The following is a 25,264-nucleotide window of genomic DNA, read 5'->3' on the forward strand; positions in this document are numbered from 1 at the left end:
GCCACGCCATGAAATTTTATCTTTCATCATTTGAGTTTTAGAATGCTCCTGATGTAGTGAGATCACTATAATCAAGAACTAAACAGTTCCCATATATGCATTTCTAACAGAAAGTTGTGATAACATGCTCAAGTCAGTGTATTCAAGTAAGTGGTGATTTATTTTATCTAAGAAGGTTGAGTGAATGGTATAGATTTTAACCTATTCAGGAGGGTATCTATATCATGAAAGATGCTATCTAGTCAGAAAATAACATGAACATGTCACGTCAGAGGCTTTGAGCAACTTGGATTCAGGTTTCTCCAATGAACTCCTCAGTCAGAAGGATATATAGTCTAGGTTATACTTATTCAACATTTCAATCTAAACTTGCAAAGCTAAACAATAGAATACAGAAATAAGATGCTAAAATAAGGTTAAAGATAGATTACTCCAGGAATCGCATGATCAAGGCTCTTTTCAGCCTTCTCAACTTCTGCTTTCAACTTGTCATTGCAGAAGTAAGTCCATTCTCTCTGGCCCACAAAGACCTACAATACCTCAAATCATAAGAACTAGATTCTGGAGTCTGAACTGAGTAAAATTGTATTATAGAACATACTTCCGCTCATCATGCAACTTGTCTCTTTGTACTCTGTGATGATTAAAGCCATCACGTGATTCAGCAATGAGGGACTCCAAAGTTGTAATTTCTGATTTACGACTCTCAATGTATTCATCACAATTATGTAGTTCGCCATTTAGCCTATCAATTTCTTCTCTAAGTTTTTGCTCCTGTTTTGCCGGGAAAAAAAGGAGGGGGGTGGAGCAAGAAAGGTGACAGCCAATCAAGAGACGTATGAAGAAGTAAACCAACCAATTTGAGAAGAAGAAATAAATTATTTATCGAACTTATGCAGAAACAACTAATAAAGAAATGTGTATTTAGCAGAGCATAAGATACTAATTATTAAGTATTAACATAAGAAATACTAAAAGAAATATAGAAAGCATGCTAAGGATCATTTAATACATCTGGGTTAAGAGGAGAGAGCAAAATTAATTTAAACACAACAGAATAAACAAATGTAAAAACTAAGGTACAATCCCTTCCTACTTTTACTCTTCTACTAAAAAGGCAGTAGTAGAGTCTTCCTTAAATATATGCTTAGATGATGTACAAAGATAGCAGCAAGCTTTTGCTTATATGATCTCTTTAACTGTATGTTTCAATTTTAAATATTTTAATTTCTTCCAGTGAATATCTTACCTGCTAGATTATTCCTTCATTCTCTTACAATCTTTCTTTCACCAAAACATATTAAAAGAATTTCAAAACAACAAACAGAGAATGATTTTGTTATCACCCCAGAAATTGATAGAAAAAGAAAGATTAATGCCCAAGACTAAGATGATCACTTTATGTATCAAAATAGTCTATTCAAGTGTCCATTAAAATATTAGAAACATTAAATACTCAAACAAATAAATGAACCCATGCCTGCCCCAAGTTTGAAGAAAGCACTCGTTCAAGATCATCAATCTCCTTTTGAAGCCATTTATCACGAGCAGCTTTACTAGAAAACTGAGTTGCACGTCCTTGCTTTTGGTAAAGGATGCTCAGCTTCTTCTCACGCTCCATTATTCTGTTTGGGGGGGGGGGAGATTTTCATTAGAAATAAACTTTAGAGTACACCAATGCTTCCATCAATAGGTTAAAATTTCATTGTATACAAGACCATGTATATACAAATACAAGCAATATGCATGTATATATTAGGCAGTTAAGATATGCAAGATGCATGTGCATATATGTAAATTAGCATACAGGATAGAAGTAAACGTTAAATGATTGACGCTCCCATCATCATGGACCAGAGGCCCTTAAAGATTTGACATAACATGTCATAAATGATAAGAATTTTATATAACAAAAGGGAGACAAAAAAAACAGGAGAAAATAATAAATGTACATCACAAAGGGAGTGTTGCAGACAATAAACTGAATTGAAGCATAAAGAAGACAACTGAGACAAGTACAATTACAGCATACCGCTTGGTAATGTCTTTCTCTTGTATGACTTGATTCTCATATAAAGGACTGATTTTGTCAAGCTCATCCATTGAGTCCTGAATTTCTCTCTCAAGTATTTCTAGTTGTCTTACAGCAATCTGCCAATGCACAAAACGCAGAAATGGATAAGATACAGAACCATCACATTCAAAAAAATTCATAATTTATCATAATAATACTTTTGGCTCGGATATTTCCAGAGATCTTCTCTTGTAGGTCTTTTGCATCAAGCTCAAGCTCTGTGTGCTTCTTTAATGCCTCAGTTCTTCTTCTCTTCTCCATAATTTCTTTCTCTTTATTTAAACTTTGAAGTTCTTTTGTGATGTCTTTCAATGTATTTTCTAAATCTCTGGACTTCTCATTTGCATCAAGCACATCATTGTACTTCTTGGTTGATAACTCAGAAACCTTTACTCGAGCTTCTTCTATCTAAAAAATTCAAGCATCAGAAACATGACATTTCACAATTCTAAAAGAGCACAAAAGAAAAGAAAAAAAAAAAGCATACAACAGTATATTATTAACATCATGTTTGAGAACATCAACGAAGATCAACAGAAGAAAAAGGTAATTCACTAATAGATTACAAATAATTGCATCCAACATTATTTTATTTGAATTAAACCACAGTACTGAAAACACTGAAAGAACACTTGTGACCAAATTAGCTAACAAATGAAACTTCCAGATGTCAAGTTATTATCCTAAATAAGACACGTACAAACAATCAGTATATAAACACAACAGGTAAATTATTACCAGTTGTCAAGGACCATTCAAGTGAAAAACATAAGCCGTTAAGTAAAGACGAAAGATTAGTTTTATTCAATCTTTAAATACACCCGAGCATAAATGTCCTTTGGGCCTGAAGCATGACGGAAGCACAAGTCCACCATAACTTACACTAAAATTTAATTTAATAATGAAAGGGGGGGTTGAAGGATGAACCCTTGACTATTTGATCATAGGGGCCCAAACATCATGCTTAGGGTCATTCAATACCAAAGCTAAGCTGTCAGGTAAAGATCCCAGATTGACTTGATTAATATATTCCAATCTTCTATAATCCTTACAACGGAATTGAATGGCAAGTACAGATTTTCCCCAATTTAAACACAAATAGAGGTTTCAGGAATTTTGGATAATATATGCCAGTCTAGGATGAAAGTAGTATTGAAACAATAGTAATGGGAAGTAATTGATTAAGCGATTTGACTTCTAGTAACTGTACTAATGCAGCCAAGGTATGCCTTGTCACATAATTGTATGCAAACCACCATATGGCATTTCATTTAAAAAAATGAAACGGAATTTTACTGAAAAGAAAAGGATAAGCACACTGATGGCCTATGCCATGTCATGACAAATGATACTAATCAGAGCTCAACAACACAACATTAAAACACAATACATAGACAAGGCACTCAACTTTATGCAACAACATGATTGATGTGTATATGTTCTCTGAACGAAACAATTGAGGTTAGGATGACGGTCTATACCCAAATATAAAATACACAATTTGTAACATCCGCTTTTCAAAATTTGTCCATAAAAAATGTTCAAAATTTAACGCGTAAGATCATATCTCATCAAATCACTTAAATTTTTTTTGCCATCTTGTTCTCTTGTTCTGTTTCTTGGCTAAAAAATGTAAGGATAGACGTTGGCAGTCACAGCCAAATAGACTAGGTCTGTTAAACATCCAAAACCTATTCTTTCATCATAAGCTCACAGGCTATTTCATCTTCGCATTTCCTCTACCAGAATATATTAACCATTCTTTAGAGAAAAAGGAAATTCAATGGTCTCTCTAGGACCTGGAAGACATAAATTACCAAATTTAGATAAAAGACCATGACTTTATACATTCAACTTATATGCTGAAGAATCCAGGCTTTATCTTAACAATGCCATTCACCCCACCAAAAGCATTCAAGTACATTAATGACACCAATAAAATCCCAATGTAGTTTTCCAAGTCCTCAGAATGAAAACATCTTAAAGAAAACACTAATATTCAAATCTCATCAAATTAATATAAACCAAAAGATGCTACAAAAATATCATGCCTCCATGAGAATTAGTTTGAATAGTTTTGTTTCATATCTCAACAGATATCAAATTAATTTAGAATAAGCATTAAAACTTATGAACAAAATGATGTAACTTAACCCAAATTTCTTACAATTGACAATTAATTATTAAAGAAAGAGAAAAATAACAAATAAAGAGTGATAGGGGAAGAAAGCATGTAAGATCAATAAATGCTGTAGTATTTAACAAAGATAACCTCTGCCAGTTTTTGCTGAGCATCTTGAATTTCTTTATTATAAATAGCATATTCTAAGGATTTTCTCTTGCTTATCAAGCTGCTGATATTTTCTAAGTTCCTCTTTCTCCTCATCTAGCTCCTTCAGCCTTTCATCTAAATACTGCACCACTTGAATGATCTGCCTTCTTTTATTTCCTGTTTAACAGGAAAACATACATAATCATCAAAAGAATGATTAATAAATATTGAAAATCATTCCCAATGAAAGACTTACCAGTTTCCTGCATTATTTTCAAACTTTCACGACGCCTCTCCTCATAAACTCGAGTACCCCCAATTTCCTTCAGTAAATCCAGTCGTTCAGAGTCTTTCATCAAAGTTAGTGATGCTATCTGTGCAAAAGTATGAGAGAACAAATTTACAACTCAAGTCTTCAAAATCTATCAATACAACAATATTCAACTCCATCCCAAGTTTAAACAAAATGCACCCATACCTTTCCTTGCTGTACAACATAGTAAGGATTTGAGCGAGAGAAACCAGCACTTTCAAGTAAATTCATAACTTCAGTTTTCCTGCAGATCATTTATCATGTTTCTTTAGGGCCCAGGGCTTGAATTAGAATCAGAAAGCATAATGTATAATCTACCACTATCTGACAATAGAATATACGAATATAGAAAATGCCCTAATTTAAGAATCTAAACTCACGTTATGTGTTTTCCATCTAGAAAATACTCATCCTTTTTCAGACCAATAGTCCGGCGTAAACGCACTTCCTCTTTGTCAACCTGCCCAGAGGTTAGAATATGGGTTAAGATAGTTAAAAGACAAGAATGACATAAATGAATGGGTATAATTTACAATGAGGGGGAATGACACAGGTCCTCCCAAAAATCAATTTAATGAAAGTTAGGTTCCAAAAATTTTTGCTAAAAGATAAGTTACGAATGTTGATTCAGACAGGTGCAAATATGGGAATCTCATGAACCTCATATGCAAATTAGGCATTCAGGTCTCATAGGTTACTTCCAATTGTTTGCAAATAAGAATCCCAAATTTCCAATTATCTAAAACAGCTCATCTTTCAACAAACATTTTTGGGATCCAACTGTCATTAAATTGAACTTATAAGACCTAAATGTCATCCCCTTATAATAACATTACAAAATGAAACTGCAAAGTGATTTAAACAAATTAAATCTAAGGAAAAAAAAAAACCGTCCTAACAATGCCCCCTAATATAAAAAACATTAGCCTTTAAATGTTACCGGTATACGATTGTCTGAATTATCAAATACAATCTCCACAAATGCAGATAAAACTTGGTGTCCAGCTCCCTCCTGTGTAAAGATAATGGATCACTTAAGCTTAATTGAAATCCTATAAATGATGAGTAATGGTAAAAAAACACAACTTGAAAAAGAGATATGAATCGGATCATACATGGAGTAGTGCATGCCTATCTTCACTGCGTAGGTTATGAAACAGATCGCTCAACACAAAACGAATTGCTACAAACAAGAGAAAATAAGGAAAGAAAGTTTTCAATCAGAGGTGAGAGATCTAATTTCAGTTACTTCCACCAAAAAAAAAATGTCCCCAAAAGAATGGATGAAATGTGAAAGGTGGGGGGTATTCAGCTTACCATGGAAAAAGTTTGTCTTTCCAGATCCATTAGCACCAACTGTAAAGAACTCAATTAGATATTTACTTTACTAATTTATACCATTAATATAAGTCACTAGAAAGGTAAAAGGTGCAAAATGGAAAAAGATATTCGAGAATAATTCTCACATTTAATGATATGTGATGAAGAAAGAAGATGAGATAAAGTACAAGTAATGAAACTGATGAAAAATAAGTGAACAAAGACTCAAGGTTTGCAGAGATCCCCGATGGGAAAGGTGTTACGAAAGCTACAGCGAGGATCCTGAGATTGTGAAGAATATGACAGATATCATTCTAGGGCGTCAAGAAGAGATTCCTCCCAGGGCGTTCCTTATGTTGGTGGACAGTGTGTGATATGATTTACCTGCTTTTTCTCGTACCTAAATTGTTTGATTATCACCTAATAGATTCAAGGACTTCAATATTATGCCTAAGAATTGTTTAATAATTATCAGTCATCACTGATATATCTGAATGCTATTTATGGGTGTTTGAATAGTGGACCAATGAAGGAGGGGGTGGGAACTGGGAAAATGAAATGAAGCATACTACCTTAGGTCCGATTTAGGAGGGGGTGGGAAAAAGAAATGAAGCATACTCCCTTAGGTCCTATTTATAAAGCACTAAAGGGGGGGGTTGTGATCCTTTTAATAAGAGATGACATTAATTATTTATTACAAGCGTTGCCAAATATATGAGTGTGTGTGTGTCTGTAGAGATACATGCACGCATGTAAAAATAACAAAGATAACTAAAGGTTCGTTCAAAATTGCCTTAATTTCCTACTTAGTTGAGCTTATCATGACATTTCTCCATCCCATGTCCACATCACGCATCATGAACTATTATCTTGCAACAACAGAGAAAAAACAATTCAAAGGTTTTAGATAGGAACAATACCAACACAGTTAACTTTAGGGCTGAAAGGCTCTGTGGCAACTTGCTCTCTGTAACTCTTAAAGCCTTCAATTATAACCTAGATCAAATGCTCAAGAAACATCCAAAAAAAAAAAAATTAGCTACGAATCAGTTTACAATATGAGCCATATAAAGTAGTATGAAGAGACCAAAAAATTGACTAAAATGACAAGGTTCAATTCATACAAAAATTCTTCACACCCCTACTAGGTTTGGCCGTGTGCTTATAGCAGCAATTGACACGCAGAACAGTGATTGTGTGCCAGACCTCCCTCTTCAACTAATTCTGACTAATAACAGATAAAGCAAATGCTCCTAATGTGAAACAACAAAACACGGGGAAAATACAGATATGCCACCAAAATGCCATCAACCTACAGTTTCAACCCTGATACATCTGCTTGAGTTTCACTTAGCAAAACCAGAGACTTCTACTCTCTAGTATTGACGCTTACATTACAATTAAACCATGCCACTAAAAGATTTATAAACCCCTGTGTAGACAGATCGTTGAAAAGATGGTCAACAAATTCTTGTCACATCATTTTTATAGTAGGTTGGGGTAGATGCATTAGCAGAACAAGAATTGATTGAGAAAATTGCATGACAAAATATACATAGGACACCTAGAAGAGAGTCCGTCTGTGTAAAATATAAGAAGTGAATCATATTATGTTTTTTAAAACATCAAATTTCAAATCCACTAACTGAAACCACATCAGTGGAAAAAAGAAAATAAACCAAGAATGCATTTCACAGCAAAATTACCTGCTTTATGTGCATCTTGAACTTGAAAGTATCATAACCCAACCTATAGAAGAAGCAATTAAAAAATCCATCAGCACCGTTTTTAAAAACGCATAAGAAACAATTCAGAGTATCAGGAACCACAGCAACAAGCAAGGTTTGGTGGGATTTAGAAGCTTCCTTGCTGATGAGGAACACTCTCTAACATAGGCGGAACTACAGCACACTCAGTGGGGGCATAATGCCCCCACTGAAATCTTTGAAATATGCAGAGTTGATATAATAGCCCTAAGATTCGAACCTTCTTCACTGCTTGCCGGAAACAACCACGGAAGGTTGACAACGGTGGCCAGCGTCTGACGGAGTGTGAAATGCGTGTTCGCCGACGGAGAGAGATGGCTCCGCGAGACACGCGATAGTGTTCTATTGGGGTTACAATTAATTTTCAAAGCTCTTCGTACGCAGCAGTTCATTTCGTTTTTTTATACTCAAGTCCTCTATATTCAAATATCAAATATTATTCTTTACCAAAAATATTTATTTCCCCCCACTCAAAGTATGAACATTTTCAACTAATATTGATTCAAAAAATAAATAATTTAATACGCGTAAAAAAATTATTTTTTCCTAATATTTATTAATTTTAATATTAATATAAATATATTTTTCACTCATTATGAAATACATTAATAATTAAAAGTTAGAATTACACATAAAAAAATAATGTATATTTTTATGAGAATAAAAACTTTATTAGTATGTAGATTTTTTTTTCAAAACTACTTATATTTTAATCTGGAGGAAGTATCAAATATTATTAAAATTAAATCTTCCATGTTAGATGTAGTTAGGTTAAAATATAATAAACTCCCTTAAATTAAGAAAGTTGCACTGAACTCCTTTGTATTTAAAAATTTAAAACTCCCTTATATTTAAAATTTTAAAATTAATCTTCCTAGTATTTTACTTTTTTAATGCATATTTTCTTACTATTATTTCTTAGTTATCTTATCAATAGAAATTGTCATATTATATTTTAAAAAAAAAGACACATAGCAACTTAAGAGAATAAAATTTTTAAAAGGCTATTAATAGCTGTTGAATGTTTTATAAACTGTTACATAATTTTTCTTTATATATTATGGCAACTTCTATTAGTAGGATAGTTGAGACAAAACAGTGAGAGACTATGGTAAAAAATAAGAAGTTAGAAAGGTTAATTTTAAATTTGAATAAATATAATTTTTTATCCATGCTCGTGTTTTGTTTTTTGTCCTTATATTATTTTTTAATATTTTACATCCCTACACTTTTATTTTTTATTATTTTGGGTCCTTCCGAAATCTTTATACTTTACTCATAGAGGAACCAAAAATAATAAAAAATAAAATTGTAGAAATCTAAAATATCAAAAAGATGTAGAGACTAAAAGTAAAATGTAAGTAAAGTGTAGAAAGCAAAAGTTATCTTTACATTTTAAATTTCTAAAAGTAAGGGGAATGCTGTGCAGTTACCTCAAAATTTATGAAAATTTTATATACTTTAACATTTTATTTAAATAAGTGATAAAGTGCAAATATATTCAAAAAAAATTTAAAGAATCTTTTGTATCCTCGGGTGAACAATGATACATGAATATCTAAGAGCTTTGTAAAATATATCAACATTCTCATATTCATTAAAATATCATGATGTTGAACCTTATGCTCTGAGGAAAGAACTTAACAAATTAGGAATATTAGCCTCTTTTTTAAAATTAGAGGATACTCATGGGCCATTGTTGATTTAAGGGTATAAGAAGCTCCTTCAAAAAAAAAATTGTGTATTTTTACACCATTGCCCTTTAAATAAATGGGTGTGCTAAATTTTTTTCTCGTCTTCGTTCTTTTCTCATACCCATTCCTTCAAAAAAAAATTTAAGTGATTAAAATATAATTAACAAATTATCCCCTAAATTTTATGTTCAATAGAACGATAAATCATAAACTCATTTTGTAACACCCTCAAATTTACAAATCGATTTTTGTCAAATTATTAAAACCATTATCATGATAGAAAATTTTCTTACCATGATACATCCAAGACATAACACAAGTCTTAAAATATCCAAAAAGGCAATTAAACCATGAGAGACAGACATCATCCTCATATCATGATATTCAAATCAGATCATAAATCAAGAGGGACAAACATAATGCTCTTGGTCATATAAATACTTTTAATAAAAAGGATTAGAGTTTACATGCTTCATAAAGAAGATATGTTCTAAATTGACACAAGATACATTGTATAATTTAAAATAAGAGGTAATGTAAAAAATGGTGTTTCATACACCATAGTTACACCTCTGGTACTTTCTCGGCTGGACTCGCTCCTGTAAAAATATTAGCCACGGGGAATGAGACTTAAAAGTCCCAGTAACCAAAAATTAATATGTAATGATGCATGCGGATGTAACTAATCATGCAATTGCTAAGTGGGCACACAAAACATTTAACCGAACAATACTTTCAAACAAACCGAACAAGTATTTAATTTGTATGACTGCACCTTATATCCTCCTTTTGCCATGCTCGGATGCCAATCACCCGGCCAAAGGTGAGTTGAACCAAGCGACACGCCACTCATTGGGTCCAATGAGGGCTTATCACATGGTAATAATTAACCGAACAGAAATTCCCATTAACACCATATATTAAAATACCCTGACAAATCATGCATCATTCAAATATCCAAATAGAAATATATCCGAACAATAATATCTCATCATGATAAACAAAAATAAATTTTTGACCCACTTGGCAATAATTTCAAACAAGTATATATATACAGTATTTATTTTCATTAATTCATAATTTTTCCAAACAATAAAACAACACATAACCATTCACAAACACACCCATCACAACACATTAATAATGGTTACCTTGTGTCTTGAATAACAAGTTCCCCTTCACAACTCTTTTTTCATCACTATCTTTGTCAATGTAATCTACATAATTATTTCATAATACTATATATTAATTTTACATTAAAATTAATAAATAACTCTAAATTAAAGAGTTAGAAAGTTTTAGGTCTAAAATCTATATTAACACTAATTTAAGATTTATGCCTCATTTAACTTTTCAAATTCTTTTCTAAAATTCTCGTACCCTAATAAACTATTTTTTATCCTCAAATCACTTCTAGTATCACAATTTCATCCTTCTATATTCTAAAAATTTGTCCAAAATTAAATTAAAAATTTCAAAATTATCCTGAAGCCTCAAATCACCTTTCTATAACCTCAAAAATACCTATTCATACTTAAATAAATATTCAATAATCAGAGGTTCATCCCTACATTTCAGATTCAACATAAATTCAACTATATAGATCTAGAGTTTAACTCAAAAATTCTTAAACATGAGTTTCAACCTCAAGAAAATATTTTATAATATGATTATATCCCTAAGAGCTTTAACCTATATTTTTAATCCATCCTATCATCAGATTAACTATCCTATAGAAAAATTCTAATCAGAATATTTACTCTATTTTACAAAATAATCATATCACTAGAAAGCTATTTAGAAAATAACTATAAAATTAATTTTGTAATTAAATAATTTTTTAAATGCTAATCTAAATAGGAAAGTTGGAGCATACCTGAAGAGAAAGAAAATAATCCCCCTTATGAGAAAACGTCGAGCAACGTGAGAGGAAGAGAGAAAAATAATATAAAAATGGGATTGTGGGTCCCAAAATTATATTAAAAAAACTATAGGTTTAAATTTAATTATTTAAACTCTTGAGCCAAAAGTTGTAATTTCTTCTAAATTGCATCTTAGCCTCTTATGCTTTCTAATGCACACACCCCCTCCTTTTTATACATGAAAGCACCTCTTCTCTTCCCTCATCTAACTAATGTGGGACTTAAAAACAACAACCTTCCACCCCCCCCTTTTTTGTTCCTTCTACCTTCTCTTTTTTAACACACACATAAAAAAATTATTTATGTATTATATCTTAACTAAATATTGCTTATGTAGTTTTAAATTTAAATTTTTAAATTCATAATTAAATACCTAACCATAATATTATTTCTAATAATCTCAAATAATATAAATTCCTATTATTATCATTTTTTTCCTCAAAACCTAAATTCCACAATTTCTTTATTATATAAAAATTAGGATGTTACACATTTGTTATACTAATTATTCCTTTAACTTTTAAAAATAATGTAATATGACTTGTACCATTAATAAAAGTTAACTTTGACTATTAATTGACCAAAATATGACACAGAAGTACATCAAAAATTATATAAAAGGATCAAAAATTACAATAAATGATTCAAAAATTACATACAAATATCCAAAATTTACAAAAAAATTTGGTCGCTTTTTGGTCTGGTCAAAGATAAGTTTTGTTAATAATAGAACCAAATTATACCATTTTCAAAAGTTAAAAGAATAATTTACATAATAATAAATTTAAGGTTTATTGTGCTACTAAATCTAAAATTCAAGAATAATTTACTCATTTACCCAATAATTAAAATAAACCTTAGTCTTTTCTATGTTGGATCGGATAAGAGATGAAAAGTTGACTTAGAAAGGTAAAGTGAAAACAAATTCTAACACATAATTTGATACTAACTCAAAATCTATATGAGTGATGTATATAAAATTTCAAAGAGTAAATATCAATAATAATAACATATATTGTTTTGCACAATTTCAAAGCAAAACAATTGTTGCTTGGACTTATATAATTATAAAATTTTTCAATAGACCCATAAAATTGCAATATGTTATTCTGTTATTTATAACTACGTGTTCAGATTTTGATAACAATATATTTAAATTGTAACATATAAATTTCTTCCGGCTCATCATTTACTCAAAATCCATATGTTGACTTGTGAAATTTCACATATGTTGTTGTTAACTGTAGAACCTTCTGGAATATTAGAGGTAATTAGGTGTTAATCACTAGATAGTTAGCAACCTTAATTTATATATAAAGGACACAACTTTGGATTAGAAAGTATGAAGTTTAACTCGGCATCACCTCATTGTTAATCCCTATTGTTTGGGGTTGGTTTACCCTCAACATAGGGTTATGTGGGCTTACAAATTATGCTAGTTGGGTTTGATTCTCATTGTTATTTGTAAATGATTAATGAAAGTTTATCATTTTTGTATCAATACTCTTCTCTTCGTACTGTAATTAACATGGTATTAAATCCATGTTTACCTTTCCTTTCATGCGAACCAAGTATTGATTTCTCCTTGGTGAAAGGCATGCAAACAATAGGGAAGTCTCATTAGTCTCTCACCCTCTTGAAAAAGATGATGACATATCGGACAAATGGAATCAAGATTATCTCTTAGAATGGTTGGATCCACCTTGAAGATTTTGTCATTGTAGGTTCAAAGTGTTTCGATTGAATCAAATAAATCAAAGGGCGATTTGCATCATTCACACTTGGATGTTAGAGGACATCTCTACTTGCAACATGAGCAAAAAACATAGACATGATGTGGATAATCTTTATAAAGTACTATTTTAGTCCTCCAAGGTAGCGGCAAAAATTTCAAAATCAACTCAATTTTCCATCAAACTTGGTCCCTATCTCATGGTTAGTCCCCATTGTTTGGGGTTGGTTTGTCCACAAAATAAGGTTATGTTGTTTTTATAAATCACACTAGTTGGGTTTGATTATCATTGTCATTTGTAGATGATTAATAAAAGTTTATCTTTTCCTTACTAACATCCTTCTCTTTGTGCTATACTTAACATGGTATTAGAGACAAGTTTTCCTTTTTTCATTCAAATCAAGTAGCAACTTCTCCTTGGTGAAAGACATGCGAAAAGTGGGGTAGTTTAATTAGTCTCTGACCCTCATGAAAGGGACGGCATAGATAATCATTGAAAAGTACCATTTCAGTCCTCCACAATGATGAAAATTTTAGAATTAGGTCAATTCTCCACCAAACTTGGCTCTCACTTTATGGTTAATTTCCATTGTTTGGGATTGGTTCGCCCTCAAGATAGAGTTATGTTGTTTTATAAATCATGCTAATTGGGTTTGATTCTCATTATCATGTGTAGATGATTAATGAAAATTTATCTTTTCTTTTATTAATGTTCTTCTCCCAATACTATATTTAACGTGGTATTATAATCATTAATAAAAATTAGTTATCTTCTACCTTTTCTTTAATTTAAATTTTGCATAAGAAAAAATAAAAAACATAAAAAATATTCTAATTTTTTTAATTTTTCATAGAAAATTTTATTTTTTATTTTTTAGAATAAATAAAAATCATGTTAAAATTAATTATTATTATTTTTAAACAAAAATTTGTATCAAAATTAAAAAAGGAAAATTAATCTGTAAGTCATTTTAGTTTTTCTCAATTTTAAATTAGATTCATATAGTTTATTTTATTTTAATCAAAACTTTACAGCTTGATCAATTAAATATGTTAGTCCCTTGAAAGTTAAAATTTTGGATAAATGATTAACTTTTTCAAAATAAAAATACTTTTAAAATTTATAGAATATTTGATTTAATACTTTTACAAAAAAAATTATTTAATAAAATGTTTATATTTTAATAAATTTTTAATGAAAATTTCACTTGTATAAAAGTTATTTAGAAGACATGATCTAATTATATAAATTTTGAATTATAAAAATTATGTAATTAATCCTAAAATTATATAATGTTTTAATTAACATATAAAAGTCCTAAATTTCATTTTTTAAAATGAAAAATTAAAGGATTTTAACAACCAAGGACTAACATGTTTAATCAATTAAATTATAAGAGCTTGGTCAAAATAAATTAAAGTACAGATACCCAATTCAAAATCAAATAAAATTATAAGGACCTGAGGATTAATTTTTCCATTAAAAGAAAATAAACAAGCCTAAAATTAGCTTCATTTTTTTCTGAAAAAAAATAACTTCTTTTAAGCAAGTTTGTTATCTTAGTAGAGTTGCCCACATTATTAGAAAGCTTGGTCAACTTGCCTCTACCGAGCCAAGTATTTGGGCACATCGAGCTAGATGTCAAACCCTGCACTACTTGACCTAAGCATGTCCCTTTTTTAAGAGTTATCATGAATTATATTATTTTTATGATCTTTTGGAATACTATCATTGCAATCTTTTTAATATCTTTCAACTCAACACTTAAAATTTGCTTTTAACTTAATATTATGTAAAAATAATTGATAGAGATTGATCATATGTAATTTTTAAAAAACATTACCTTTGATTCTAATATAAGTTTTATAAAGAATATATTTTAAAAGGAAAAATATAACTTTAAATCCCTACATTTTACTTGAATTTTGATATAGGGACCTAGAACACCAAAAACAAAAGTATAGAGATTTAGAATACTAAAAAAAATGCAGGAACCTATAACAAAACTTGAGCAAAGTTTAGGGATCTAAAGCTATATTTTTTTAAATAATAATAATTATTATATTTTTTTGAAAGAAATTTTTTAATATATTTTTCAAAAAAATTATTTATAAAATTTTTTAGGTCAATTGGACCAAATCCAATCCGAAGTTTTAATAACGGTTCAGGCTTAAAAATTTGATATTTTTTAAGATAACCGGGTTTCGAAACCCAACCCTTTTAAGCCCTAAAAAAAGGGCTCGGACTCGGGCGGCCTGTGAAGCCCGTTTTACTATTCACAAAGTATTGTTTTCACCTCTTTTCAGATAATGTGCAAATATTGATTTGTACCCACAATTGGTTGAATAGTTTTGTGCCATTTTATGATAATTTTTATATTTTATCTTGTGATATATGTAAAGATATATATTTGATAATAAAACAATTTAATTAATAATTATTGTAGGTGATGATGAAGAAGCTGCGGAAATAATTGATATTGAGCCTCTGTCTCCATCTTCCACAAGTGGACCTACATTTGAGGGTTTTAATATTTTCTTTATGAATAATAATGAGAGAGATCTTGATTAAGATTGATAATGATGTTTGCCTTCATCTTATTTAAACTTTTAAATTTTTTATTTATTTTTTAAATTATGTAAGACTTTGATTTGATATATGTTAAATTTTAAAATATTCTAAATAAATTTTAATGTTGAATTTTATTTTATTTTATTTTATTCTTATTCGGGCTTACGGGCCCAGCCTTAAGCCCTTTGAATGAGGGTTGGGCTTCAATTTTAGGATAAAATTGAGATAATCAGGCTTTAAGGCCTAGGCTCATAAGGGTCGAGCCCATATAAGTTAGGCCCGCCCATTTATCAACTCTATGTGTGACCTTAATTTCAAGTAACCTCTTTCCCCAGTGAGAGTGCAAAGGATACGAAGGAAGACTAGAGGAGGGATGAAGAAGGCGGCAAAAATTGAAAAACCTTTCAATATTTTGTTTTCGCACAAAATTGGGAAATGATAACACGTGAATTATTTTTTTATTTTTCAAATTCAACATGATGATTTATTAATTGATTTAAAAAAATGTTATCAATAATTTGATAAATTGTTTTCCTCTCTCAATTTAAAATACACTAGCTTCCTTTCTCATTAACAATTTTGGTCTGTTCATAAAAAAATTGAAATATTTTATTATATTAAAGGACTGAACTAGGTTGAACCCATATTTAGTTCACTAAAAATAATGATAATAATAATAATAATAATAATAATAATAATAATGCTGAAGCATAAACAAGTTAAACAATACATTCAAATTTTTGCCATATACAACCAGAGATAAATATTAATCTCACATTTCAAATCTCACCCTTTATGTATATACCAATTTAATTAGAAAAAATCTACTATTTACTTTCAGTATCTAAAGGAAGATAATCTTTGTTTTCAACAAAACCTACTCATTAATCTTGCATCATTGTTGCATGAGTAATGTGCCCAAAAAAATGGCAATCGGACTTGATTCAGGCAGGATACATACTAGCCAACCAATTTCTATTGCTTGCATTTCTTATACTTCACAAACATTGTTCAAAATAGGAAATAAACAGAAGTGGCCCAACAACTTAACTCAATGAAGTAAAAATATACAATGAAACATACACACAATATTTATGTCTGAGATTCAGCTAAACTCAGCCAAGTCTAAGGGCTTGAAGTATTTCCCATCTAGGAGATAGGTTCCAACGCTGAGCCTCACTGCCCACACATCTTTGGGTTTCCTTGATACAATTCTGCAGATGAGCGACAATCTCAATAATTCTAAGTAAACAGTAAAATCAAATGTTACAGTTTAAAATGTCATCTCCTGGATGCTGTATTAATCTCTCTGAACTCATCTATATATCCATAAATAAAATAAAATATAACATGTAATACAATTCATATTCATACAACTCATTTTTTAGGCTCCATGCGTTGCATAAAACCTACTCTAGTAATTATTAAATGTTGATCACTAATTAATGTTTGAGTATGGTATCATTACACATTTTATGCTATCTATGGCAATTTAGGACATCAAAGAAAACAAAATCATGTAACCAAAATTTTCAAAAATAAAAGTGAAAGAAATCGTGGGAGTTATGATATCCATACTTGGTATTACAAATGAAATTTGTCAAAAGAATAAAAAAGCACACAAGAAGTAGCATTTTATCAAAGTCAACAAAGCAAGGGGCATGGTGGGAAAATCCAGTCGGCCTTTGAGTGAAATACAATACCAAATTTTGTCATTTCCTATTACACTTGGTATGGTGTCAAATACTTGGATTACATATATCTACCAAAGAATTCAATCTTTGAAGTGCATCTTACAACTTGGGAACTCAATACCTGAACTTTGAATCTGAATTTGGTGTATATCAATGTGCACCAGGTACAAATCTTATATCAATAATACAGATTTAATTTCAACAATTCAAAAAACCTCTCCCTTTTTTTTGTGTCCAATCTCATCTAAAAAAAAAAATTTCGTATAAGCTGAAAGATAAAAAAGTTGATGTTATTTTATTTTGTGTCATGTAATGTTAAAACTTAAAACATTAAAATTTAATTAAAAAAATTGTAAAATTTGAGCCATCCAATCCAAATTAAGTCTCAATATGAGGTGTGCAAATTACATGAGATCCAAATTAGAAGAGGAAGAGTTGAGAATACCTTCCAACATCACCAGGCTTGACCAAGCCAGAATTAGCCCTTAAACAAGGAACAGAAGCTGCAGTCTTTATCACCTTGGGAGCCTCTATAACAATAATGGGAGACCCTATCTGCAACTTCTTTGAACCTTTTGCTGCCACATCTTTTCCAGCTGGTAATTGGTCTTCTGAAGATTCACACCTTATCGAAACTGCATTTGGTCTCTGATTTCCAGAATTTAAGCTGTTATGCTGTAGAGTTGATGAAAGCTCTGTGAATGGCTTTGTGATGGTGAAAGAAGAAAGGGATAATGCCATAATTCTTTATGACCAAATCCTTTAATTTTCCAAATCCTGCAAGAAGATAGCACATAAATTAGCCACCTTCAATAGTTTTTCAACCCAGAATTCAGAAAGTGTGTACCATTACTGCTTAATTTGTTTAATTAGAAGAGTAATGAATGAGTATGCATAGACCTAGTTGGTGTTTCGAATTGTGATCAACACAACTGCAATACTTGAAAAGCTAATTTTAACAGCGTTAGGATAGAGATCTTTTTTACGAACAAGCATTTTTCCTAGTAGAATAAACTATGACTACTTAAATACAAGGTCTCAGGTTTGAGTCCATGTAAATACAAAAAATGCCTTTGGGAAAGCTACCCTAATTGAACCCAACAATACTTGAGTTTGATTCAGTTAGATAGTTGCATTGACCAAAAAAAGAAAAAGAATAGAGATTCCTTTTGCTCTTTTCTAAATAAACTCAGTGTAGCTAGGTTATGACAAGATGGAGCAAATGCATTTGAGAAGACTCCTATAGAGTTCTACTTTGCTAAATGAAGAAAGTGCTAAGGGGCAAGTTGGCAACAGAAGCAAGAACAAAACTACCCATTTTCTCAAAAACTCTATCAGCGTTGGACTTTCTTCTGATAACAAAGGATTGGACACAACTCGTACATTTCTGACAAGTTTTTCGTGACTTCCACCAGTTTTTCATTAATATTTTACAAGCAGCACATTACAAAACATGCAAACGCATTTTTCATAATTTCTGCAACCACAACACTAGAACAGTCTAGAGAATATCCAATACAGAAGACATGCAAGAAATATTTAATTAGATTAGTACAATTGCTTTCCTTGCTTGAAAAATGCTGCCTCGTTGATAACAAAAAGAAATTCATAGAACCAAGTGATGACACGAAACATCAGTCATGACTCATCACAATAAGCGCCAAATCCGTATCATGATTCATTGAAGCAATTGTATGCCCATAAGCGAAAGCTCATCCACTTCCTAACTGCTAAGAAAAAGCTATCTAGGCCACGCAAAAATAAGTTTTCAAATAAGAAATAGGGCATTTCCCAGATGAGCAATCTAGCTCAAAAATCAGGACACGTTCTCACTACAATATGCTGAACATAGCAAGGGCATTCAATTTTAGCAAAGAAGTCGAACATCAGAGCGTGTAATTCGCCGCAAAAGTAGCTCCAAAACTACTTTGAGCAACCGACAGTGAAATTTACATAACCAAAATGATGTCGAATCACAACCATCACAATAAGGAGTTAAATTAGTATCGTGAATGCAATTACAAGTCTGCAAAGGAGCACTCACCGTCCTCCCACTCGCAAAGGACAGACAAGCTTCTTCTTGTCAAGTAAGATTGTTCTATTCTACTTTTACGGCTGTGAAGGATAAGCTTTAACAGAGAAGTTTAGCGCCACGAGCTTCAAGCAAAGCTCGAGCCTGGAGGAAGTGGGCATGCGAACACGTGCTCAGGATATAGGAAGATAATACTTTTTTTTTTTTTTTTAAATCATGAATCATCAACTTTGTTATACAAAACTCGCAAAACGCAACTAATTGGCATGTGAATGATGTGGTCTCATTAATCAAATTACTTCAACCTAAGATAGATTATGTTCTCTCAGTTTATTTTAACAAGATTTTTAATCCGTGCAATACTCGGAAGCATTAATCCACCCAGTTCAAGAGGTATGAAGGAGATTGAAGAAAATTTTAATGAATTCATTTTTTAAAAAGAAAAGACAATTAATTTGTAACTTTGTATGCGTTAAAAGTATAAAGAAAAATTTTTTAAAAAAATTGGTAATCCCTGCCTAAATTAAAAATACAATTTTTCAAGAAAAAAATTATAGTTAATTTTAAAGCAATATAAATATAAAATATGTTGATATGATATTATACATTTTAAAAATGTAGTCAACCCTACTAATAAAATAAAATAAAATCATTTATTATTGTTGTAATATCATAAATTTTAAAAATCTAATTTAAATTTAAATTTCTTAAAAACTTAACACTTACAACTTTAATTTTAAAAAATAATTGCTTTAGACCCCTTGTCTCTCCCCTTTCTCGTATAAGCCTCCTATGGTTATTTATTTATTTTTTACCGCAACTTTAAATTAAAGTATTCTATTTAAATGGATTTTCATATTGGCATTATTGACCGACCCAAAATGATTTTTTTGGTCTGAGATTTGAAATAGTTCTGCCAACAATGAACCAATTTCTTGGTGAAGTTAGTGCTTTTCATTGATGCCGTTCTGCAAATTTCATATCTCCGTCGTACACTTTCAGTAGCAGTATTTTTCGTTAGCAACAAGTTAGTCAAGGTCTAAAATGCGAACTTCAAATTGATGTTAGTGTTTTTCATTAGTTACATGTATTCAATAAGAACCTTATAACCTTTCTGTAGTCTTATTTTCAATTATTACCAACTTAATGCCTTTTTGTTCAAGCTTATTGGATGACGTGTGAAAATTAAAGAAAACAAGAAAATAAGAATAATCGTAAAATATATTTGTTCACATTTAGTGTGTATATATATATGTATATGTATGTCAAGTTAACAAATAACATAACTTACACATCAAACTAATGTGATAACTTAAAAACTTAAGGGACTGAATTAATAAAAAAATTGAATTTAATTAATGAAATTAATAATTGAAACAATCTTAAGACAAATTTTTTTACTATCCCTAGTTTAATTACAAAATGTCATGATCTTTCATTTGAATTTCAATAGTTTGAAGCCCTTGAATAAAATAAATGATACTGTAAGATTCTTAAATTGCAAAAGCGTACTGTCAACCCAGCCAGCTTCGCTGGATCTCGTTTATGCCGGTTCATCTCATTCCCCGGACCAAATTAGGCATAATTGACCATTTTTTGTTAAACCAACCGGTCCAACCCAATTTTCCAAACCTTGAACATGACCAAAAGCACAGCCATGATGTTGTCCATCCACTTAAAGACGACTGTAACAATTCTCAATCCCCGTTTAATAAAAGGTTGTGCAACATATTACACACACAAGTAAATAGATAGAACGTTTAGGGGGATCGACGAATAAAAGGCCAAACCCAAAGGAAAAGGATGGTATCAAAAGAAGAATAAAATTTTAAAAAATAATATAATTGATTAACTTCCAACTTGCAAATGCTTTTGTAAGGTAATATGACAAACAGGGATATATCCAGGTTACAAAATTATGGAAAGTACCCCCGGTCATACCTTGGTGGCGGACGTGGATTGGTGCCAGTGCTGTCAAACCTCGATGACGAAAATCTAGGCTGATAAGGAGTGGTTGATCCTTTCGATCCTGAGGATCCAGCATGGTTGAATGATTTCCAGTTCCACCTTGGCTGAAAAGTATTTGATCCTGAGGATCCAGCATGATTGAATGACTTCCACCTAGGAGGTGTTGCAGGAGGAGTCATCCATCTGTTGAACTTTCTAGGATAGTGTTCTTCAGGATCTTCAGTTATCCAACCACCTCTAGGCTTCCATTTTCCATTAGACTTTGGCGAGGCATAGTCTCCTGGATCCTCGTTCATCCAACCACCTCTCCGTTTTGATTTCTTGGGAGTGATTACACCTCTTTCTTTGAACTTTGAAGGAAACTCTTCAAGGGCACCATTCATCCAATCACCCCAACGCCTTGATTTTCGAGAAGTGCTTACAGCGATATCTTCATTGCGAATCTTTTTCCTTTTATGAGCCTTACCCATATCAGGAGGTGCAGACCCATATTCCTTGAAATCTTTCTCCTTGCGAGATCTCGGAGACTTCAATAATTGGCGATTCTTCTTCCTTGCCTGAAAAGAGGTCAAGTAAAGAGCATGAAACTACTTCTTGCATGTCTCCAATAGAAATGGAGGTAAAATTGTGGTATTTATCCTAAATAGAAACATAAAAACCTTAATAAACGGAATATATTAAAAACTTAAAATCTATCTCTATAATAGCGCTGATAACTGAAATACATATCCCAACAGTACCTTGGATGAACTTGTACATTCACGTGCAAAATGTCCTTCTTCACCACATGCAAAGCATGAACTAGGTGTGGCTGCATTAGTGGTCTCTTCCGATGGTACCTTCATAGAACTGGTACATTCCCGAGCAAAATGTCCTACTTCACCACACTTGAAGCACGAACTAGGTGTGGTTGCACCAGTTGTCTCTTCACGTAACCTTGAACATGCCTGCATTATTGATTCTCACTCATTTGTGATATTATTTAATAAAACATGCACTTCTGAATCACAAGGTTTTTAAAAACAAATTTCTTCAACTTAATACAACATGCACTGTGCAGAATACCCAACATCTAATCTAATCAGAACTGAAAGTAATAGCAGCATAAATTACATGCATGGTATGATAATTTAGATAGTATAGGATGACAGTGATAGATAATAACGCACTTACATGACTTGAGTAGGTAAAGACAACAGAATGCATTAAATACTTGTAAAAACTACTCATCCCATAAATGAGGAACATTGGATAGCTCGTTAAATTTTCCAAATTGACATGAAAGTCTGGATCAAATTTACTTATAAAACGATTTGTGATATGCGTAAAACATGCTACGTATAAAAATGTCACAAGAATAAAATATCAAAAGAAAATTCCTTGGGTCTCTATATTATACTAAAACAAAAGGCTAAACCCATCAAAGGCCAGATTATTAAATAAAACTTACCAAGCCAGTATGGCCTAATTGACCACATTTGTAACAAGAAACTTCCCATTTCGGACCATCATCGGAATCAACACAACATAAATGGCCAAATGCTTTGCAAACATAACATTGTATTTCCTGAAAATAAACATAACATTTGCCAAGTAAGCATTCCCCATCCAAATAGCTCACTAAATATATTCAAAATTCAACAAAAATCCCTCACAAAGTTGCAAGGAAAATAAAATGAGGAAAAGGAAAGCAAAGTGAAATGGAAGAGACTAACCTTAAGATCATCCGATGAATAACTATTCTTGCATTGAAACATATCATGCCCCGAATTCCCACACTTAAAACAGAATACTGAACTTTTAGACCCACCAGTGGTCTTCTCCGGACAGTCATTGGCACGGTGACCACTTTTCTTGCAGATGAAGCAGTATCGTGCCTACAGAAAAACAACGGGAATTATGGTACACCAAATAAAAACAAAAGCACTAGCATTCACTCTCATTCACACACAGACCCGATCCTCTGCATGTTTTAACGGATGAATCAAACAGGGCAACAGATAATATTTAAAAAAGATGAAATAAAGTACATACCTTCGTGCATTTTTTTGCAGCATGCTCCAAACTTCCACATACAAAGCATGGTTTCTTGCGTTTCCCTGCTTTACAGTTCACTGCAGTATGACCTCCTTCACCACAATTGAAACACGTTCCCCAATTACTATCAGGAGGATCAAAATACCTCGGGCCCCGCTGATAGAATAGACACAAGGAAAGGCATGCCGAACTAAACCTTCGTGTATGATATTATTTTCAAATTCACAGTTTAGAAAGGGTAGTTCAAACTCACAAGCAGCTTTCGTAGAACACTATTGTCACTCATCTGAACCGTACTTGCTTCAGGAGACTCATTTGTTTCACTGGCTTTGATCGCTTCGCTTCTCTCTTGCTCTTCTGATGTAATAACCTAATTAAACAAGAGGAAAACATTAGATTAAATTTGAATGAAAAAGCAAAAAAAATCAATGAAAAGCCCCTGTATCATTCAGTGGAATTACAGGCTCTAATGCAGTTAGATATACTTCATCATTTCAGTCCCATTACTCTTGATGCCAATTCTGATTGAATGGGAAATTTTCATTTGAGTGTGTCAGCACTTCCAATTACACCACAATTGCACGGGAAAAAAAAAACCACAATCGCTTTATAGAAAAATAATAACTAACACGGAATAATACTCACAATTTGATACCCGGATTCAATTTTCTCAACATTCTTTTTCTTATTCTTCATCTCAATCACTTCATTTTCCAGACCGACATCACCACCACAGTCACCGTCACCGTCACCGTGCAATACTACGACACCGTTCTGGAGCAGCTTCGCCTCACGCATACGTTGGGCCTTCTCCTCGATCTTGAGAGTCAGATCCTCGTTCGCTTCTTCATCGTCACTGCTCAAAATGACCAAAGACGACGCAGCCATCTTGTCGTTTTCAAGATCCTCTTCGTCCTCAACCTTAGCTCTCTGCCGCTCCTTCCTCCTCCTCATGGCGCTTCTTCAAAATTACAAACCCTAGCAAAACTGATCAATAATTTGAGGAAGCAGCGAGTAGAGAAAGAAGCGTGTTTGAAGCTAGGGATTTTGCTTAATGGCCAGAGAGGGCGAGAGTGAGAGGGAGAGGGAGGCTAGGGTTTTTTTCCGACGGATAACAGAATACAAAAGGAATCTTCTTAATTGCGCAGTATATTCCTACATGGGCTTATTTGGTTTGGGCTTTAAGCCCATAGAAAAGTAAATGAGAAAAAGCCTAGACGGCCCTTTTTTAAAGCAGTACTAACAATTTGGGATATTTTTACCTTCAAAAAAAAAAATTGGCGAGACGATTACGTTCAAATTTATTAATTAAATACATTAATAATAAATTATTAAATAATAAATCTAAATATAATTAATCAATTAAATGATTGGAAAATTATTATCTAATAATTACTTTTAGATCTGAATTTTTAAAGCTCTAGATTGATTATAACATGTTTTTACCTCTTCTTAGGAGATACAAAAAGGAGAGAGACAACTAGTGATCTAAATTATGGTTGAAAGTAAAAAGAAATTAAAAGAGTATTCAAAGTTTTGAATTTTGGCAGAGTTTGTGAATTCAAAATGCAAAATATCAAAGTTTTGAATTTTTGGTATAATTCAAATATGATCAAATTAGATTAAAGTCAATCATAGCAAAGTCAAAATGAAACATGGAGTATTAAAAATGAATCTTTTTAGAGATATTAGTAAACAAGGATTTAGAAAGTTTAGTTGGGGTTGATAAATACAAAAAGTTACTGTTCTCAATTTCATTATATTACGATGAATTTGAATCATTTATCCTAAAATAGATGAATTGTTATTTTGATTTTCCATTTCACAACATGCCTCGTTCACGTCTTGTGGTTTGGCACAAGCAGCTC

The 25,264-nt window shown here is 31.7% G+C and overlaps 2 protein-coding genes and 1 pseudogene across 2 annotated transcripts; all 3 read right to left on the minus strand.

Annotated features, from left to right (window-relative positions):
- Positions 1 to 431: 431 nt before the first annotated feature.
- LOC129295693 (structural maintenance of chromosomes protein 3-like) lies at positions 432 to 8,106 on the minus strand (annotated as a pseudogene).
- Positions 8,107 to 16,623: 8,517 nt separating this feature from the next.
- Positions 16,624 to 19,537, minus strand: LOC129295695 (protein CHLORORESPIRATORY REDUCTION 42, chloroplastic-like). The gene is made up of 3 exons (XM_054934239.1): positions 19,404 to 19,537; positions 17,805 to 18,136; positions 16,624 to 16,879 (listed from the first exon to the last, which is right to left on the minus strand). The coding sequence occupies exons 2-3, from the start codon at positions 18,098 to 18,100 to the stop codon at positions 16,771 to 16,773; spliced, it is 405 nt and encodes a 134-aa protein (XP_054790214.1). The 5' UTR covers positions 18,101 to 18,136; positions 19,404 to 19,537; the 3' UTR covers positions 16,624 to 16,770.
- Positions 19,538 to 21,077: 1,540 nt separating this feature from the next.
- On the minus strand, positions 21,078 to 24,494 carry LOC129295694 (uncharacterized). The gene is made up of 7 exons (XM_054934238.1): positions 24,042 to 24,494; positions 23,650 to 23,766; positions 23,394 to 23,552; positions 23,075 to 23,236; positions 22,810 to 22,926; positions 22,100 to 22,306; positions 21,078 to 21,916 (listed from the first exon to the last, which is right to left on the minus strand). The coding sequence occupies exons 1-7, from the start codon at positions 24,348 to 24,350 to the stop codon at positions 21,308 to 21,310; spliced, it is 1,680 nt and encodes a 559-aa protein (XP_054790213.1). The 5' UTR covers positions 24,351 to 24,494; the 3' UTR covers positions 21,078 to 21,307.
- Between the last annotated feature and the right edge of the window lie 770 nt (positions 24,495 to 25,264).

The sequence above is a fragment of the Prosopis cineraria genome, unplaced genomic scaffold (assembly GCF_029017545.1).
Source record: "Prosopis cineraria cultivar Desert tree isolate PC_DT_omini unplaced genomic scaffold, ASM2901754v1 PC170, whole genome shotgun sequence".
NCBI classification, from domain to species: domain Eukaryota; kingdom Viridiplantae; phylum Streptophyta; class Magnoliopsida; order Fabales; family Fabaceae; genus Prosopis; species Prosopis cineraria.

Excerpts from the sequence above, each read along its gene's own strand:
- LOC129295695 (XM_054934239.1), bottom strand. The coding sequence starts at position 18,100 with ATGGCATTATCCCTTTCTTCTTTCACCATCACAAAGCCATTCACAGAG. Across the intron at positions 16,880-17,804 it reads AAGCCTGGTGATGTTGGAAG|AATTGTATCAAGGAAACCCA; the intron begins GTATTCTCAACT and ends GCTCATCTGCAG.
- LOC129295694 (XM_054934238.1), bottom strand. The coding sequence starts at position 24,350 with ATGAGGAGGAGGAAGGAGCGGCAGAGAGCTAAGGTTGAGGACGAAGAG. Across the intron at positions 23,767-24,041 it reads TTGAATCCGGGTATCAAATT|GTTATTACATCAGAAGAGCA; the intron begins GTGAGTATTATT and ends TTGTTTAATTAG. Across the intron at positions 22,307-22,809 it reads AATTAGGCCATACTGGCTTG|GCATGTTCAAGGTTACGTGA; the intron begins GTAAGTTTTATT and ends TCAATAATGCAG.